This window comes from Eurytemora carolleeae, unplaced genomic scaffold (genome assembly GCF_000591075.1).
Source record: "Eurytemora carolleeae unplaced genomic scaffold, Eaff_2.0 scaffold881, whole genome shotgun sequence".
Taxonomy (NCBI): Eukaryota; Metazoa; Arthropoda; class Copepoda; order Calanoida; family Temoridae; genus Eurytemora; species Eurytemora carolleeae.
The window spans coordinates 56,455-73,950 of record NW_019397395.1 but is presented as its reverse complement, the minus strand read 5'-3'; the positions used below and the strand labels follow the sequence as shown (position 1 = coordinate 73,950).

Here is a 17,496-nt window from a genome sequence, read left to right as displayed (position 1 = left end):
AGTGTTGACAAATAAAAATAAAAAAGATTTCCGGACCCCCCCCCCCTGGATCCAGAAATCGTTCTCGATGAAATCACCCAATCTTGCCCACAAAACATCTCTCGCTGCGCTCTAAAAGTTTTGTAGGCAAAATTGGTCTCAGGAACCCTTTAAAAAGTAACAGGGCCCTGACACCGCCTTGTAGGCCTATTACTTTGTATGCTAAAATATATCTTCTAACATCAATCAATCAAACAATCACCTTAATGAGGGGAACATGAAAAACTGCACCTATAGACCAATCAGAACTGGAGGAATCCTGATAAATAAGTTAAATCAGACCTGAACTAATAGAGTTAAAAACTATTTCTCTTATTCCAATCTATGATTAGTTGGATTTTGTCCTTAGTAAATCTTCATATCAATCTATCATTAGTTGGATTTTTGTTCTTAGTTAATCTTCATATATTAATCTCTCATTGGTTGGATTTTGTTCTTAGTTAATCTTTGTATATTAATCTCTCATTGATTGGATTATTGTTCTTAGTTAATCTTCATATTTCAATCCTTCATAAGTTGGATTTTTGTTCTTAGTTAACCTTCATATATTTATCTCTCATTGGTTTGATTATTGTTCTTAGTTAATCTTCATATATTAATCTCTCATTGGTTGGATTATTGTTCTTAGTTAATCTTGAAATCTAAATATTTATTGTCTCATTATTAAAATGTACAGCATATTTAACATATTTTCGTTAATTATACTTAGCTACAAGTTTAATTACATTTTTTCATGAGAGATTTATGAGATAAATACAAAATAATTTACATGTATTCAAAACTAAAGACGAGTTCGTTTACATTTTTGAGAGGTTTGTGTATGGACTAGAAGCGTAGAAAGAAAATTTTCAATCAAGGATACTTGGATCTTACAAAACATATGAATTGTAGAGTACACCAGTGAAGTAGTAGAACATTAGGAGCATATAATAAGTCATTAACGATAAGAAGGTGTACATGTTGAATAGAAAGTTTTAATATCAAAACTGTTTTCACGTAAATTGGGCAATTTGTGTAGAAATCAGTTTGTGTAGACAATTTACAGTTTTCATGAAACATTGATATAAAGTCGTTATACAATATATAGAGAGTACAACGACTGTACTAACGAGGAACATTGAAGGTTCCACGTTGTATGGCATTACATTAGTTAAACTATGTCGTCTTGATGCTATTTAGCCGACGTAAAAATAGAAAATTATATATTTAAGATACATACTGGCGAGGAAAATTGATGGTTCCTTCCTGCATGTTCTTTTCTCTCAGTGGTTTGGATCTACAAGACAGACTCCAAAATTAAGAAATGTCAAATGTGAATAGCTTATTAGAGAATCATTTAGTTTCAATTTGACGGAAAACACATTGTATTTAAGAGCTAGACTCACGTAGAACATTGACGGTTCTGCGCTCTTGTCTAGGACATTGAAAAGAGATTAGTGTTTACTCTTAATCTTTTCATTTTTCTCTAAACTTCAATACTCTAGAGCAGATATGCTGCTCGTTTGTATTGTGCAACGAATTATCGACGAGTTATCGACGTGGCGTAGTTGTCCAGTTTCTTGAGACATCCTCGTTTCTCTGCGGTGAGGCTTGTCGGTTCAGTAGGCGTTCCAGTTCTCTCAGACTGAATCAGTGAAAAAAAGATTATTAATTTATGTTGAGAGAAGATTCCGAGTAAGGTGGAAAATTCAGATTTTAAACCAAAGTCCTATTAGATTAAAGATCAATTTCAGGACAATGTCAATAAACATCTATTAATTTAGACAATTTATTTATAGGGACTCGATTTTGCTAGAGGTTTTTATTTCTTTAATTTTTATTTAACTTTACGGACGTAAAAAAGTTTCTTATTTTTTTTTACACAATTGACGCTTACTTTTTGGTTATAGTATTAAAGTTTTAATATCCAAAATGTCGAAATCAAGAAAAAAGAAAGAAAAAGAAAATCGTTAAACTTAAAAAACTGACGTTGTATTCTTGAATTTTTCCTTTTGTTAGCATTTTATTCCATTCACATGTACGTTAGTTTCAGTTCGTAAGGATTTCAATCTTACAATCCAAAATGGTCCGTGTGCAGGCTCCTGCTCTCTTTATATAAAAGGTTTAGAAATTCATTGATACTGAAGGACATCTGCCGGTCTTCTCGGGGACTTATGGAAATATATTATTTTACCGTTATTTTCTGCTGAGTGATGAAGCTATGGGATCTGCCAGATCCTCTGAGGTTCGCTGCTCATTCATCTTCCAGGTTTCAGTTTAACTAGGTAAAGAGAGAACCATGAAGAAAAGAGAAAAAATCAAGGTTGTAGTGGATAAAATTAAGCATGTGATAAAGTTTTAATTGTGGAATTTTGAGTATCATTTGAAAGGAAAAAGGCTGTCGGGATTATAATTAAGCATGTTGGTAAAGTTCTAATTCTGGAATTTCGAGTGTCTCTGGACTTCAAGACTTGAGGTTAAACATTGAAATATTTAAGTAAGATCTTCAGTTTAAGACTAATTTAATATCTTAGAAGTTTTATGTCCGAGTAATCTAATTATAGAATAAAAAGAAAATAATAAAGGCTTAAAATATTACATACTTTAAGTTCTAATTTAAATGGAATTATATTGAATGGTATTTGGGTTGGTTAGTTCCGGTTCAATAGGGTTTCGACCTTTAGAATCCAAAATGATCCATGTGCACGCCCCTACTTTCTGTATAAAAGAGATTAAAAATTCATTGATAACAAGGGAAGTCTGACAGTCGTCTCGGGAACTTATGGAAATATATTTTTTTACCGTTATTTTGCGCTGGGAGGTGCAGCTATGGAGTTAAGGTATTCGTCAGATCCTCTGAGGTTCAATGCTCCATCATCTCTCAGGTTTCAGTTTAACTAGGATAGGATAAAACCATGGAGAAAGGGAGAACGAGATCTTTTATTTCGCTTTGGTTCTAAGGCTCTCGGGTTTTAAAATAGGACATGTTGATAAAGTTCCAAGTTTCGAATATCAATGAAGTTCAAGACTTGAGTTAAAACATTGATTGAGTGATATATTTAATTTTGAAACAATTTGTGATCTTAAAGGTTTTATATTCTGACAAATTAAAGAATAAAAGAATAAAAATTAAAGAATAAAAATTTTTATTAAAAATTTGCTAAATATCGTGTGCTTTAGTTTAAGTTCAATAAATTTTTCAATAAACTTTATAAACCGAAATGATCGGTGTGCACACCCCTACTCTCTATATAAGAAAAAGGATAAAAATTCATTGAAAATGAAATGAATTCTGCCAGTCTTCTCAAAGGCTTATGGGAATATATTTTTTACCGTTATACAGCACTGAGAGGTGTAGCAATCGAATCTGTGTTGTGGCTTGCAAATCTGAGATCTACCAAAATATAGATCCGTATGTCAGCGATCGAGCAATTCCCTGTCTCATACAGCTCCGGCAATCGGGGTCAGGAGGTTTCTCGTCTAACTATATTACGAAAATGTAGATTTAACAAAATGTATGTGAAAGTTTAGAGGTAATAGAGAAACTTCACAAAGCCCGATTGTATATGATTAATTTCAAAAATGAGAGGAAAGTTCTTTTTTTTTTGTTTAGTTTCGTTTTCTTTTTAATTTATTTCTTTTTAAGGTGAAGAAAAAAAACTCATTTAATATCTGGACTAAATATTCTATTTTTTTTATTTTTTGGAAGAATCCATTCCATTACATTGCGATTCTTACAAAAATGAAAGGAAAGTGAAGATCTATTTTTCTTTTTTTTTCCACAGGGGATTTTATTTTGTGAGGATTGTTCTTACCACTTTTCCTCAAGCTATTTGCCAGAATTCACTCCTCATGTGTGAGAAAGTTGAGGTGTTAAGGCAGTAGGATTACATTGAAAAATAGGATAGGTTTAATAGCTTGGATACTGACAGATAGCAACTTAAGTCAGCCAAAATAGGAAATAAAGTTAAAATAGGAGATATATTTTATTTTAAATTTTCTGATTATCTCTGTGTGAGAAAGTTGAGGTGTTAAGGCAGCAGGATTACATTTAAAAGTAGGATAGGTTTAAAAGCTTAGATACTGACAGATAGTAATATAAGTCAGCAAAAGTAGGAAATATAGTTTAATTTTAATGATTATCACTGAAAAATATTGGGATAAGTCAGCAAAAATAGGAAGTATTTTTATTTTTAGGAGTTAGAAAAGTAAAAAGTCAGTGCTGAGTGGAGTTGTTGCTGAAAAATGTGTACATAAGTCAGCAAAAATAGGAAATATTTTTATTTTAAGGAATTTAAAGGTAAGATTTAGATTGATTGATTGGAAGAAAAGTATTGGGATTGAGAAAACTAAAGTGTTGGTTTTAAGGTGAAGGGTATGGGTAGGAATAAAAAATCTTTGAGATTAGGATAGGTATAGGGTTAGTTAGGAATTAGGATAAGGAGTTGGATAGTGGATGAGGATAAAGGAATAGACGAAAATTGCAGGAAAAACCGAGGCTTTGCTGGAAAGGCCGGGAGTACCCATGAGAGGTGGGCGGGGGGGGGAGACTGTGCAGGGTTTCGATTTTTTGTTGTGCACATTCAGAAGATTTAGCGTTTTGCTTGCCTCTGATATGACATGGGCGGCTGCGGGCGTTTTCCGGCCCCTGAAGGTTTCAGGTTCCTGAACCCGCAGGACTCTCTGTGAGCCTCAACCCATTGGGAGAATTTGATGTTGCATGGGATGGAGGGACCCAGGGTTGGCTTAGGTCTGTCCATTACCGGCCTGAAGAAGTGCACGCACTTCTGGACCATTGACCGGACCACTTGGACTCCCTTATCAGTCAGGTGTACATGGTCATCCTTCAACATCTTCCCTCTCGAGACCCAGTCATCGCGATGACAGAAGTCCTCGGGAGTAAGCACGAATGCGTCCTTGAGGGAGTGCATCCGTGAGATGTAAGTCCCCAATCTTACGACCTCCGCGTTAAAGAGGTTCCCGTCGTACCCCGCGCAAAAATGTCCTGACTGTGTACAACAGGCTGTAGGGTACCTTGGAAAGGGTGGTAAAAAAATTGTCCTTGCACCGGTCTGGTTAACAAAACCCATGATTTTGTCAATGAAAACCCCGAAGTTGTCAAGATACTCAGGGTCGTAGGATGCAACGTTGTGAGCGTGGAAGACTTTGGATCTACCAGCTCCAAACGTTGAGAAACCTGCTGGTAAGCCAGATGGTACATGTTTCTTAAACTGGGGAGTTAACATCCCTTGTAATAGGGAGTTCCCCTGACCACCGAGTACTAAGACGTCAGCTTTCGTCAATTTAAGATTGTCAACAAATTCAGAAATTTCAGAAGAATTGGCAAAGATGTTGAAAGGATATTTGACGAAGACAACGGTGTCTTTTATGGTCTTGCTTAGCTCCTCGCTTATTATCTTGAGGTTGCTGTTTCCGACGACCACTACGCGCTGGTTTAGGTTTGACAGGCTATCTTTAACGAAATTTGCATCATCCTCCGGTGAGGTGAGCAGCAGGAAGCGCGCTCTCAATTTCTACAGGCAGGGTGATGGTATTAACAAAAACCCCCATTTCCCCTTTTGAATGCCAATCCCTGATCATTGAGACAAGCTCTTGCGAAAAGAAAAACCCAACCTCTGGATTGACAACATTTCCTCTTCTGAGAAGGGCTCCCGGGAGACCTGTATAAAACCCCATGTTCTCATACACCTCGAATTCAGGCTTTATGGGGTCCACGGTGATATATCTGACCATGCCATCCTTGCGGGGTTCAGGACAGAACTTTTCCATTGTTTTTTTGAAACAGTCAAAAAAGAAACCCGGCTTTTCGGACGGCTCGACAGCTGAAAAAATCCTGAATGTTCTCGCAAGGATTGCATAGGATTCAGACAAACCCGTGTCGCCCATTATGAAGGGTGCAAATCCTTCGCAAACCTGAACCGAGGTAGAACATGGGTTGTAAATACGTTCGTCAGCTGGGTCATAGTCCCTTCCCGTTTGCAAAAAGTGTTGAATCCACCCCTTGAACATATTAAATTCTTTGAAATATTGATCAGGGCCCACTGCCTGTAGATGACCTGGAAGGGAAACAATTATCAAGTTGGGACGGGAGCAGGGCATGCCATTGTTTGTTGACTTCCTATATTTTAGGAGGTACTTCAAGCTTGCAGTTATTTCTCGAAAACCCGCGTTGTGCTGTCTAAAGACAGGCACACATTTACCTCCGCCGCCTATAATGCAAGGAGTGTAGGAGTCACCCACAACGAGCGTCCCCACCAAATTCGACAGGAAAGCATCGTGCTCGTTGGGGCAAATCCTACAATTCCTCACAATATCAAAGGTACACGTGTAACTAGAGTTGCAAGAAAAATTTGCAAGGTTTATGGCATACCCTGATCTCTGGTGTCCGAAAAAGTTAGGCGCGGAGAGATTTACCTTCGGAGCAAGTTTTACAACCGCCATCCCGCCACCCTGAGTTTGCACAAGCCCGGACCGAGGTGCAGCTAAGGGGGTGGGAGGTTTCGCGAGGCGCGGGGGCACTTGCCAGGCTCTCTTGACCGTGTTGACAATGCTCTTGTTGAGGTACTCACTTATCCTCAGATATGGTCCCACGACATAGCGGGGGACAAAATCATCGGCGACGCTTAGATTCCCGACAACTTCCTCATTACCGCGACCCCTTGCATCCCTTGGCATAGTTGAATTAACCCTTTCAGAACCAAATTCATCAGACCGATGCTCAGGACAAGGAAGGATTGAATCCTTGGACTCGGGTAATGGCTCAGCATCGCCGCCTTCAGCCCCCCCCTCCCTGCCCATGACATCAGACTCCCTCACAACTAAATCCCTCCCAGCACAGTCCCCAACACCCTCACCCTGTACCTCACTGGGGCTGTATGGCCCATCAAGCATCCTCTGGTAGTCCAGCATGTATTCTTCCATTCCAACCTCCTCCACCTCCATAGGAACAGGTACATTAAGTTTCGACATTTCTCTGAAAATCATAGAGAGAGTATATTTTATGGTTTTGCTGTAATTAACTTTACCGTTAACAAGCCCTTTATATTGGTTTGCGTCATGTAATTCCCGCGTATTATGCATGTAACTGAGAATACTTATTAAGGTATATCTCGAGATTTTAACTTTAGTTCGTCCTTGGTAGGACGCCATGGTTTGTTCCGGACTGGCCGAATACATGAATAGACTAGTTTCTTTGCATAGTTTGTCGGAATCATCATCGAGTGATGGATTCCGTACGAATAAAATTGTTAACAATATTAATTTTTTTCTTCTAATATGAGATCGACTGAGCTTGCGCTGCCAAATGCTAGAAAATTCTATTTTAAATTCGTAACAAAATGGCTGATTTAGAATTTTTAGTAAGGAATTGATTTGGTTTGGTAAAAATTGTGTTGAGGAAGTTGCAATTATTATACCCTGCCGCGGGGTACCAGCTATAGTGAAAATATACATTATGAGGAAGTAAAGACTAAGATTCATGTTCATATTCTTTGAACAATGGTTTATTAAGTTTTTCAGTGTGGTGGAAAATAAGTTGCTTTAACTTAGAGGTATTGTAAAATCGCCGTGAATTTCTTGTAGAAAAAATGTAGTACATAGCTATGAAACAGACGATGTTGGTATTTTCGACATTGAAGGTTAAAGGATTTTTACAACCTAGGAATATTACACTTTTAAGTTCTTCATTTGATAATGTTCCATTTGATATTATGATGTTAAGGTCCGAAAGGATCTCGCTTATTTTGGGACAGTCACAGAAGATATGAGAGATCGTTTCTCTCGGCGCAGGCCTAAGGTTCCCAAACTCGCACCGCTGACAGGTAGGGTGGTGATTCTGGACGAAGTGTGCGATCATTGCATTGTGATATAGGGTCTGTGTTGTAAAATTAAAAATGAAGCTTCTCAGATTATTCCTTAACTTTGAAATTTTAAAAATCTTATAAAAGTTGCAATCTCTCTCTGGATCTACCTCGTAATTGTGTGCCAGTGCAGCGCGCTTTCTCAAACCGCTCCGGACACAACTTCATTCTTAATGTTGTCGATGATCCTCCTTATCTTAACACTATCTTTAACTATTTTCCTAAAAAAGGTGAGGATTGGGGTGCACGCTTTATCCTTGTTCATAGCAAACTTCCTCATAACGTTCCTATGTACTGATCTTAAGTAAAATATTTCTAAAGGATTAGGACGGAAACCGAGAAATAAGGCTACTCCATTTTCTGAGAAAATTTCGCTGTTAGAAATGTCTACCAAATTGACGAATCTCATTTTCTTTAGCAGGAGGATTGTTTCAGGTGTGAGATTTGCTCTGAAATGGTTCATGCCTAATTTCTCGCCGGATTCTAATCGTGCAATATCGTTATCAAAAATTCTCATATCAAGGAAATTACCATTCGTTGACCAAAAAATGTTACTGAATTTCCTTGCACAAATTGTCATTTCACCACAAGGAGTGTTTGCATTTATTGTACTTTTAAAGTGAAATGGAAAATCTGTTGATATTCTATATTGCTGGATTTCTCTTGCCCAAAAATCATTATTGTTAATCGATTTCCTGAAAAGACCTACTTTAATTCCATCTATGTATGATCCAGGTTCAATCATGCCAAGGCCTCCCTGCTGTATTGGATTGTATACAATGTTGATGCTCATTTTTAAATTCCCCCGCACAAAAGACCCTATCTCGTTTCTAAGCGTTTGTTTTTGAGTCTCATTGAAGGGAAGTACAGGGGCAAAATAACCAATTTGTGAGAGTAGGTATGTTTTTGCAATATTCATTCGGCCGACAATTGACAGTTTAAATTTTTTCCAGAATATCGCCATCCCTCTGATTTTTACCATGAGCCTATTAAAATTAGTATCTTCCAAGTCCAAGTTTTGGCTTATGTCTAAACCCAAAATCGTTAGATTTTTCACAATAGAAAAGCCAGTTTCTGCAATATCTTCAGCAAAACCTTGAACTACGTTGATTGGTAAAACTTGAGTTTTTTCTACGTTAATCATTAAGCCAGAAAGTTTACCAAATCTGTCTAGAATATTCTTAACACTTATTATATTCTCAGGATCGCCGTTAACGAGGATGGAGACATCGTCAGCGTAGCTACTGTCATCAATGTGAGAACCGTTTTCGAAGATTGGATGGGCAACTCCTGAGTCAAGTGCTAGCTTCCAGAGCAGAGGTTCGAGACAAAGGATAAAAAGTAGGCCTGATGGAGAGTCACCTTGGGCTACTCCACATAGTACTTCGAAAAAGGTGATTATACCTGACTCGGTCATAATGCCGGCTATTTTCTTTTTCATAGTGGTTCTAACAATCTTAATCATATACTCCGAGTAGTTAAAGAATTTCAAGATTTCAAGAATATATTCATGTGATACAGAATCGAAAGCTTTTTTGAAATCAATCGCCAATTAATCTTTATATATCATTATCAATCCTTCATTAGTTGGATTTTTGTTCTTAGTTAATCTTCATATATTTATCTCTCATTGGTTTGATTATTGTTCTTAGTTAATCTTCATTTATCAATCCTTCATTAGTTGGATTTTTGTTCCTAGTTACCAGGGAGAACTAATAATTTTACGGGGAATTTATTTTTGAGATTGTTTAAGAAACTTTTTTATTGAAATGTTATCTTAAAAATGAGCGCAAGCTTTCATCTTCTACAAGTGCCCTACTCCAAGATAAACTCATTTTTAAAATTTGGTGATGGTGATGGACCAAACCTCTGTAGAGTAAAAAAGTAGATGTTTATTGAAAATATATTTCGATCTGGGTTGACCCTCGTCAGTTCTTGAGATTGTCAGTTATTTAAGAAAAATATGAGGAACATCTTCAGAACTTTAAAATTTTTAAAGTATGACAATTTGTTGGTTCAATTAAAACTGACATGGACTATAGTCATCAAAAGGCATATTTAATGAGTTGCTAAAGAAAGAAACATCTGTAGTACAGTCGTATGAAACCATGAATCCATAGAAAGGGATAGTATGTTTTCCCTACAATCGTCTCTGAAATGTCTTCCCTTGCCAAATCATTAATTAAGCCATTTAAAGACAATATCCGTGGCAGGGGACATAAGCTAACCTTAGAATTGTCATGTTTCAAGACAATATCCGTGGCAGGGGACATAACCTAACCTTAGAATTGTCATGTTTCAAGACAATATCTGTGGCAGGGGACATAACCTAACCTTAGAATTGTCATGTTTCAAGAGTTAAGATAAGATAAGATAACGTTTATTGCTAAAATAAATTTATCTGTATACAGATAGAGTTTACAATCACAAAATTGATGATTATATTAACAGTACAAGTATAAAGCAATTAGGTGGAAAATAGCTCTTGGCTGTTTTGATTATTTTTNTCACTGATACTGAGATGTAATTTTACACATGTTTCAGGCTGTGCCATGACAGAACTGGTTCCTGGAGAGTGCAGTACGTGTATGTTCATGGAATTTTCCGGCGTACACAACGTATGTAGGAAGGAAAATATACCCTGACGTGTGGCCGGAGCTGATGGAGAGATTGGCGCAGACGCACAAGAATCTTGGACATTTTTAATCCAGCGAGAGTCAGGGGACATAAGGAGGACGAATAAAATTGCCATCGACAGTATTATGTTAAAGAATAATCTAATGGATGTTCCTATTAGGCTCCTTTTAACAATAAAATTTTTGAAGACTCTTTTTTCATCGAATTGTTTATCTGTTTGACAAAAAAGTTTATTTTTAAATATTGGATCCGTTAATATATTTGGTGGGGTTTTTACGAGTTTGATCGTGTTTTGGTAAATTTTAAGAGTTGGTTTTTTAATTATTCCAAATGCAAAGGAAATGAAATAACTGAGTTTTTCTATAGAATTAAAGCCAATGATATTTAATTTGTTGAGAATATACAACATTATGTTTGTGATTTTTTGATAAATTTTAAGAGGAGGTTAATAGCATTAATATTGATAATTTTGATAATTCACATAATAGCTTCCTGTGAAAAGAATATTTCATTGATTTTTTATGTTAAAGATGGATCCCATGTCAGGCTTATACATCTGTCTTGTGTTTACATTACCGCCCAGAGACAGTACACTGCAGTACAAAAGATGCATACACCTCTGAAAAAACTTTCCTTGCATTATAACCTTGATAAGTAGTAAATAATTTCACCAGTAAATTAAAAAACTACAATGAGTAAACGGGATGTGTTGACATTTCAAAATTGCTGGGTTTCCGGAAAAAGGTCATTTCATATCATTACAGAGTCAAAAAGTCGTCTTCCTTTTCCACAGTTGTATGGGTACCCATTAATATCTTTTTTAACACTCTTTTAGAACAAAGAAAAATTCTCGGATTTATCTATTGTTTCTCTAGGTTTACGGAATTGTGAACATAATGCAGAACCAGGATAACAATGAAAAAAACCCAATGTTAACTGAAGAATTTCAGGTATTTAATTTAATTTGATATTTTTTTCCATTTTGAGTTAATCCTTTAAAGGAAATATAGACTTAATTTCAAGTGAAATTTTGTTTAAAGGATTCATAGTTGTGTATTCTTTGAATAAATTAAACCGTTAAGAAATGAAGAAAACTTTTTTCCAATTAAAATTTTGTGTTTTCTCTCATTTTGAAAAAATGCCTTGCGGATTTTATGCAGCAGAAACAATTAGCTCATTTTATCTTTCAATCAGAGGTTTATATTTTCTTGGAATTTTTAGAAAGATCTATAACTAAAAGTTATAAAAAACTTTGGCAATAATAGACGATTTTCTAAGGTTAAAAGCATTAAAAATGGGATAAAACTTAATTGGTTCCATGGTTTGTCTTCATCCCCCCCTCCCCTCAAATCTAAAATTATATTGATAAAATTCAGGTGACCATCTGTTCCGACGTTTTGAACGCTGAAGACCTACGTCTTCTTCTTGAACAATGGGTCAAAGAATACGAGAAACATCTGAATTCTGACAAACATTTAAAATATTTTGTGTACACTCCGTCCAGCCAATCTGCAGAGGATTATTATGATGCTACATCTAACTATTCAGAGTTCAGGTATTTACCGTGATATATTAAATAAAAAAAATAAAAAAAATTGGTTTAAAAAAATTGTATTTACAATGAGATAATAGTGCTTAGAATCCATTTTATTTTGATCCTGGATATGTCCTGTAAAAACATGGATCCTGGATATGTCCTGTAAAAACATGGATCCTGGATATGAACTGTTAAAACATGGATCCCGATCCAGTCATGAACATTTCCATAAGATTTACTGATTTTTTTTATAAAAGTAAAATTTTAACTTGTTTTCTTTATTTCGCTTTGCAGAGATTGTTAAGTTATAATAACTAGTCCGTAGTAAACAGTTAAAAATTGTGTTTAGAGGGCAAAAAGTAAATTTTTTTCGAATCCAGATCCAGGAAGCCAACCAAACTGTTACAGATACAACGGATCCGATTATAAACATGGTGTCTAAAGTTTGATTAATGGTGTAAATTAACATATTAAGTGAAGTTGCTAGAAAGCTGTTAGGTTTCTTTATAATAAATTACCTAGGTGAAAAAGTAAATATTAAGTGTAGAGGATAATTTGTGTTTCTGACACATTAAAAAAATTGGTGTTTTTTAGGAGCACAGTGAGAGAAAAAAATGAGAAAAAAAATAGAAGGATGAGATGATACTTTTTCCAGATAATAAATACCCCAGTCGTAGGTGCCAGAAAGTACCCATAAAATTGCTACGTTTTTTATATATAGTTTAATTACATGAAATACAGCAACTTCACTTAAAATGTTAATTTACACCATTAATCAAACTTTAGACACCATGTTTATAATCGGATCCGTTGTATCTGTAACAGTTGGTACTTTCTGGCACATACGACTGGGGTATTTATTATCTGGAAAAAGTATCATCTCACCCTTCTATTTTTTTTCTCATTTTTTTCTCTCACTGTGTTCCTAAAAAACACCAATTTTTTTAATGTGTCAGAAACACAAATTATCCTCTACACTTATTACTTTTTCACCTAGGTAATTTATTATAAAGAAACCTAACAGCTTTCTACAATATTTATTGATTTGCAAGGTTGATTATTTAAACAGTTCTTAGTCTATACAAAATAAAGGGGGAGGTGGGTCGGGAGAGGGGGGGGGTTGAAGAAATTAATATTAATATACAGTTTCTATAGTTGAAATTTACCTGAAACTTAATTTAGTGCCTTAAAACTGAAAATATTTTTTTCAGGTTTGAATCAGGAAAATCCTTTGACAACATATTTTTCCCGGAAAAGAAAGATATTTTGCGGCGCATCAACTTTTTCCAGGATAACAAGGCCTGGTACAAAGCCCGCGGTATACCGTACACCATGGGATTCTTGTTCTACGGTGAGCCGGGCTGTGGGAAGACTTCGACCATTAAAGCCATTGCCAACCACACCCAGCGTCATATTGTTGCCATTCCTCTGAACAAAATTAAAACTGGAAAGGAATTGTTGAATGTTTTCTACAATGTGAAGATGAACTACAAGGATATCCCGTTGAACCAGAGGTTGTACGTTCTGGAGGATATTGATTGCGCCGACCTCAAGAATATTGTGACAGATAGATCCAAGGTAGGGGTATATATTTTCTTCAAAAATCATTGTCCCCACCCCTTCTTGAGAATCAATTTCATCCCCAGATGCTTGTTAAAATAAATAAACAATATTTTTGGGGTTAAAAGTATTAAAGTGGGAGGGGGGGGGACTTGACTTTTTATGTCCTATTTGTTATAAATCCGAGTAATTTTGGAAATATTTCAAGGAGACAGAGAAGGAAGGATCTGAGACAGAATCTGAGAATATTAACACAAGCACGATGAAAGATATGGATGAGGGTAGCATGGATCTTCTCAACTTCTTGAAGGTCTCCAGCGCCAACTTTGACAAAAAGTCCAACCGTCTAACCCTGGCCACCCTGCTAGAGGTGTTGGACGGGGTGATGGAGATGGACGGACGTATGCTCATCATTACAACAAACTACCCAGAGAAACTTGACAAAGCTCTTATTCGTCCGGGACGGATTGATCTGAAGTTGAAGTTTGAAAAATGCACGAAAGAAAACCTGGTTGAAATGTACACTCACTACTTTGAGAATGAACTCCCCGACGGGTTTGATATCGAGAAGGTTCCTGATCATCGGTGGACTCCTGCAGAAGCAACCCAGGTGTTCCTCAACCACATGTACGAACCAGAAAAGGGACTTGATTTTATTGTTAACGGATTCCCGCAATCTTTGATACAGGATTAAGTTCTGTCACGACTACACTTAGATATACATACTCTTGTCCCACATTCACGCTTTTATCCAACTTATGACACAAAAAGGGTTTACTCCCATGTATTTATCTCCTGTAACTAATCCCTTCTATTGTGCACTTTCTAAATTTCCTCCGAGTTTACACTCCTGTATTTGTATTCTCAGTTCTTATTCCCTCCGATATGTTAAAAGTTCTAACCCTATTCCCTCCGACTGTGCACGAATAAATTTCCTCTGATTTTACATATCCCTCTAATTTAATGTTACATTGTCTGAACCTATTCCCGCCAACTAAACACTTTCTGTATTTATTTTCTCACCTTGCTCGCATTTCCTCAGTTTTCCATTATTTTTATCCAATTCCTCCGTTTTCCACTTTAAAAATCTTCAAGGCCAATTTTGTAATCCCTCTGATTTTCAACTTGTAGCACTTTAAGTCTCTGATTTTCCACTCTTAGTAACAAAATACTGACAATTTTCCATACATTGTACCCATTTTCTCCGATTTTTCACTCTTTTTTACCAAATTCCTCCGAGTTCACCAAATCCCTCCGATTTTTCACTCGTTTTTTATCAAATCCCTCCGATTTTTCACTCCTTTTTACCAAATCCCTCCGATTTTCCACTCCAAGAAAAAATGTCCTCCAATTTTTCACTCCCCAACGTTATTTATAAAATTTTTCTTATGCAGTATTTTTAGTTTTCTGTTAAATAATTTTAGCAAATTAACATTTTAAGTTTGAAATATGTTTTTATTAATTCACGAAAATACTCTAGATGTGATTATGTAAAAGTTCTTCAGTGACTGAAGAACATATTAATGTTGTGATAGATGAGCGTTAGAATAAAATGTTAAATTATTTTGCAAATTAACATTTTAAGTTTGAAATATGTTTTTATTAATTCACGAAAATACTCTAGATGTGATTATGTAAAAGTTCTTCAGTGACTGAAGAACATCTGAATGTTGTGATAGATGAGCGTTAGAATAAAACGTTAAATTATTTTAATTTATGAACCATAGTTAGACCAGAGATATTAATAGTTCTAACATTAATAGATTAAATACCTCTCGTTACCCCCCCACCCACCCCCGCCCTACAGAAAGAAAGGCACATTTTTCAAGAGTTCTCAAATAGTGCTTTAAATCCGGATTCGCAACATTTTGGCTTCCTGGGTCTGGATCCGCAAAATTATTCAGATCAGTGGGGCCATTTTGGCTTCCTGGGCCTGGATCTACAAAAATATGCAAATCAAAGGGGCCATTTTGGCTTACCGGGCCTGGATCCACAAAAATATGCAAATCAAAGGGGCCATTTTGGCTTCCTGAGTCCGGATCCGTAAAACTTTGCAGACCAAAGGGGTTAAATATCAACCAAAAACTGGAATATAATAATTTTTTGCATTTACATTTACTAAGCAAGGTCTAATTGAGACTGTACTCGGAAATAGACCCTTCATGCAAAGATAAAAATACCCTATTCACAAGGGTCCAAGATAACAAAGGATTTATCAGGATTGAACACCTGTAGAAAAACGGCATTATGTTTCACATTTTTGATCAAATGTATCAAGGGTATGGTTGTGAATCGAGCATTGTCATCTTTGGCGGGAGGGTTCCTTGACATTTCGCACACAGTGCCTTTAAATTAATAGAGATTTATTTAAAATTTATTCATCACGATATAGTTACGATTCACAATTATATTCACTGTTCTTATTTATATATTCTAAGATGAAGAATATTTTTTAATTCTTGTCTTCAATATCTTCCTTTCTTTATGATATTATTTTTAAAAAAAAGCATGGAATTCATTTAGTTATCCTTTACCCTTTATCCAATGAACATGTATCTAGAGTTTCACAAAATGCGGGTGTAATTGTTGTTCTTATTTTCTGTTTAAATCTCCTTACGATTCGACAAAATATTTAATTTAAAGTTTAAATTTTAACAATTCCTATGAAAGCAAGCAACCCAACTAAAAAACCGTTTATTAAGTTAATTTTTAATTTAAATAATAATCATTTATTATAATGGATATTTTATGCATCTTGAAAAGTAGAATCTTAAAAATGAAGTAATAATTGGTGACAGAACTGTTTTTAATCTTTCCATCTTAGAATATATTTTAGTAAACTACATTACTTAGACAAATTAAAAATACATTTATTAAATAGGAGTTAAAGGCCCAATATGTCCAGGGGTATTACATTTCATGACNGCTTTTACTCGTAAGTTCATTTCCCAGATTTTGCGAAAACAAATTTTTATTGAAAATAGGAAAGGGAATTTATTTTTTCAAGAATGTGGTGAGATAAAAGGTTCCGAATGAAATTAAACTAGTTTGTTTCTAATTTATTATTAAAAATATCAATCTAGCTGGATCAAAGATATTTTCAAACTGGTCCAGCTTTTCCAATTATACTTGTTATACTTAATGGGACTGTAAACGTACTTTTAAGTGACCCTTCATTTATAGAGTGACATGTCCCGATTCACAACGGCAATCATTCATCTTTAGTCCGAGAAAAATTGATGGAAATGGCATCCTTAAAATTAATCATTTTTAGTTGTGGTTCTCCATAACTGTGACGTATTTATGAAGCATGAAAAGGGGTGGAAACTCAAAATTATTATTTTCTAGGTTACAACTACGACGGCTTTCTCATCATTGATCAGAAAAAGGTTTTTAATAAATCGGACCAACATGCCGCTCTATAAATAGGGATTCAATTAAAATAACGTCTTTAGTACCTTTAAGATGGTGTGTGAAGCATTGCAAAAACGTAGGATTAAAAAAACGGCAGTTAAAACTTCTTTAGGGTTCGAATCCAGCATGGCGATTAAATTTTTATAAATTGTCTAGAAAAAATTGAACAATTTGTTTTCATTTCATTTGAATAGATTTTTAAATGTCTTGTTAAATCATTGATTTTTGGGATTCCCCCTGCTTCCTGTGAGACTAAAATATTGATCAATATAGTTTGCATTATTTCCTGTGCTCCAAAAATTTACAAATTTTCAAAATTTAGCTAATTTAGTTTTCAAGTTTATTGAGACGTTGACTAAAAGATTGTCCAATAATATTATACTAATTTAATCGAGGTCAGTTATTAAGGTTAGATACCCTGGATGCGCTCCAATCAACTCAAAATGTCGT

At 35.3% G+C, this 17,496-nt stretch overlaps 2 protein-coding genes across 5 annotated transcripts; one reads left to right on the top strand and one right to left on the bottom strand.

Annotated features, from left to right (window-relative positions):
• Positions 1–241: 241 nt before the first annotated feature.
• On the bottom strand, positions 242–6,877 carry LOC111714073 (uncharacterized). Of its 4 annotated transcripts, none has more exons than XM_023489103.1 (2): positions 2,213–6,877; positions 242–1,663 (listed from the first exon to the last, which is right to left on the bottom strand). In XM_023489103.1, exon 1 carries the CDS (start codon positions 6,835–6,837, stop codon positions 5,509–5,511), a length of 1,329 nt encoding a protein of 442 aa, XP_023344871.1. In that variant the 5' UTR covers positions 6,838–6,877; the 3' UTR covers positions 242–1,663; positions 2,213–5,508. The 4 variants fall into 4 exon arrangements, with proteins under 4 accessions (XP_023344871.1, XP_023344873.1, XP_023344872.1 ...); XM_023489105.1 differs by having other exon boundaries at positions 242–2,299; positions 2,821–6,877; XM_023489104.1 differs by having other exon boundaries at positions 242–2,915; positions 3,352–6,877.
• A 4,237-nt stretch (positions 6,878–11,114) lies between these two features.
• Positions 11,115–15,345, top strand: LOC111714068 (probable mitochondrial chaperone BCS1-A). Its single transcript, XM_023489086.1, has 4 exons — positions 11,115–11,485; positions 11,912–12,090; positions 13,284–13,650; positions 13,841–15,345. The coding sequence occupies exons 1-4, from the start codon at positions 11,432–11,434 to the stop codon at positions 14,324–14,326; spliced, it is 1,086 nt and encodes a 361-aa protein (XP_023344854.1). The 5' UTR covers positions 11,115–11,431; the 3' UTR covers positions 14,327–15,345.
• Positions 15,346–17,496: the final 2,151 nt, after the last annotated feature.

What these genes read in the sequence shown, in the direction of transcription:
- LOC111714073 (XM_023489103.1), bottom strand. Translation starts at nt 6,837, where the DNA reads ATGGGCAGGGAGGGGGGGGCTGAAGGCGGCGATGCTGAGCCATTACCC.
- LOC111714068 (XM_023489086.1), top strand. Translation starts at nt 11,432, where the DNA reads ATGCAGAACCAGGATAACAATGAAAAAAACCCAATGTTAACTGAAGAA. An exon ending in TGTTAACTGAAGAATTTCAG is followed by an intron (nt 11,486 to 11,911) that starts GTATTTAATTTA and finishes GATAAAATTCAG; the next exon opens with GTGACCATCTGTTCCGACGT. An exon ending in TCTAACTATTCAGAGTTCAG is followed by an intron (nt 12,091 to 13,283) that starts GTATTTACCGTG and finishes TATTTTTTTCAG; the next exon opens with GTTTGAATCAGGAAAATCCT.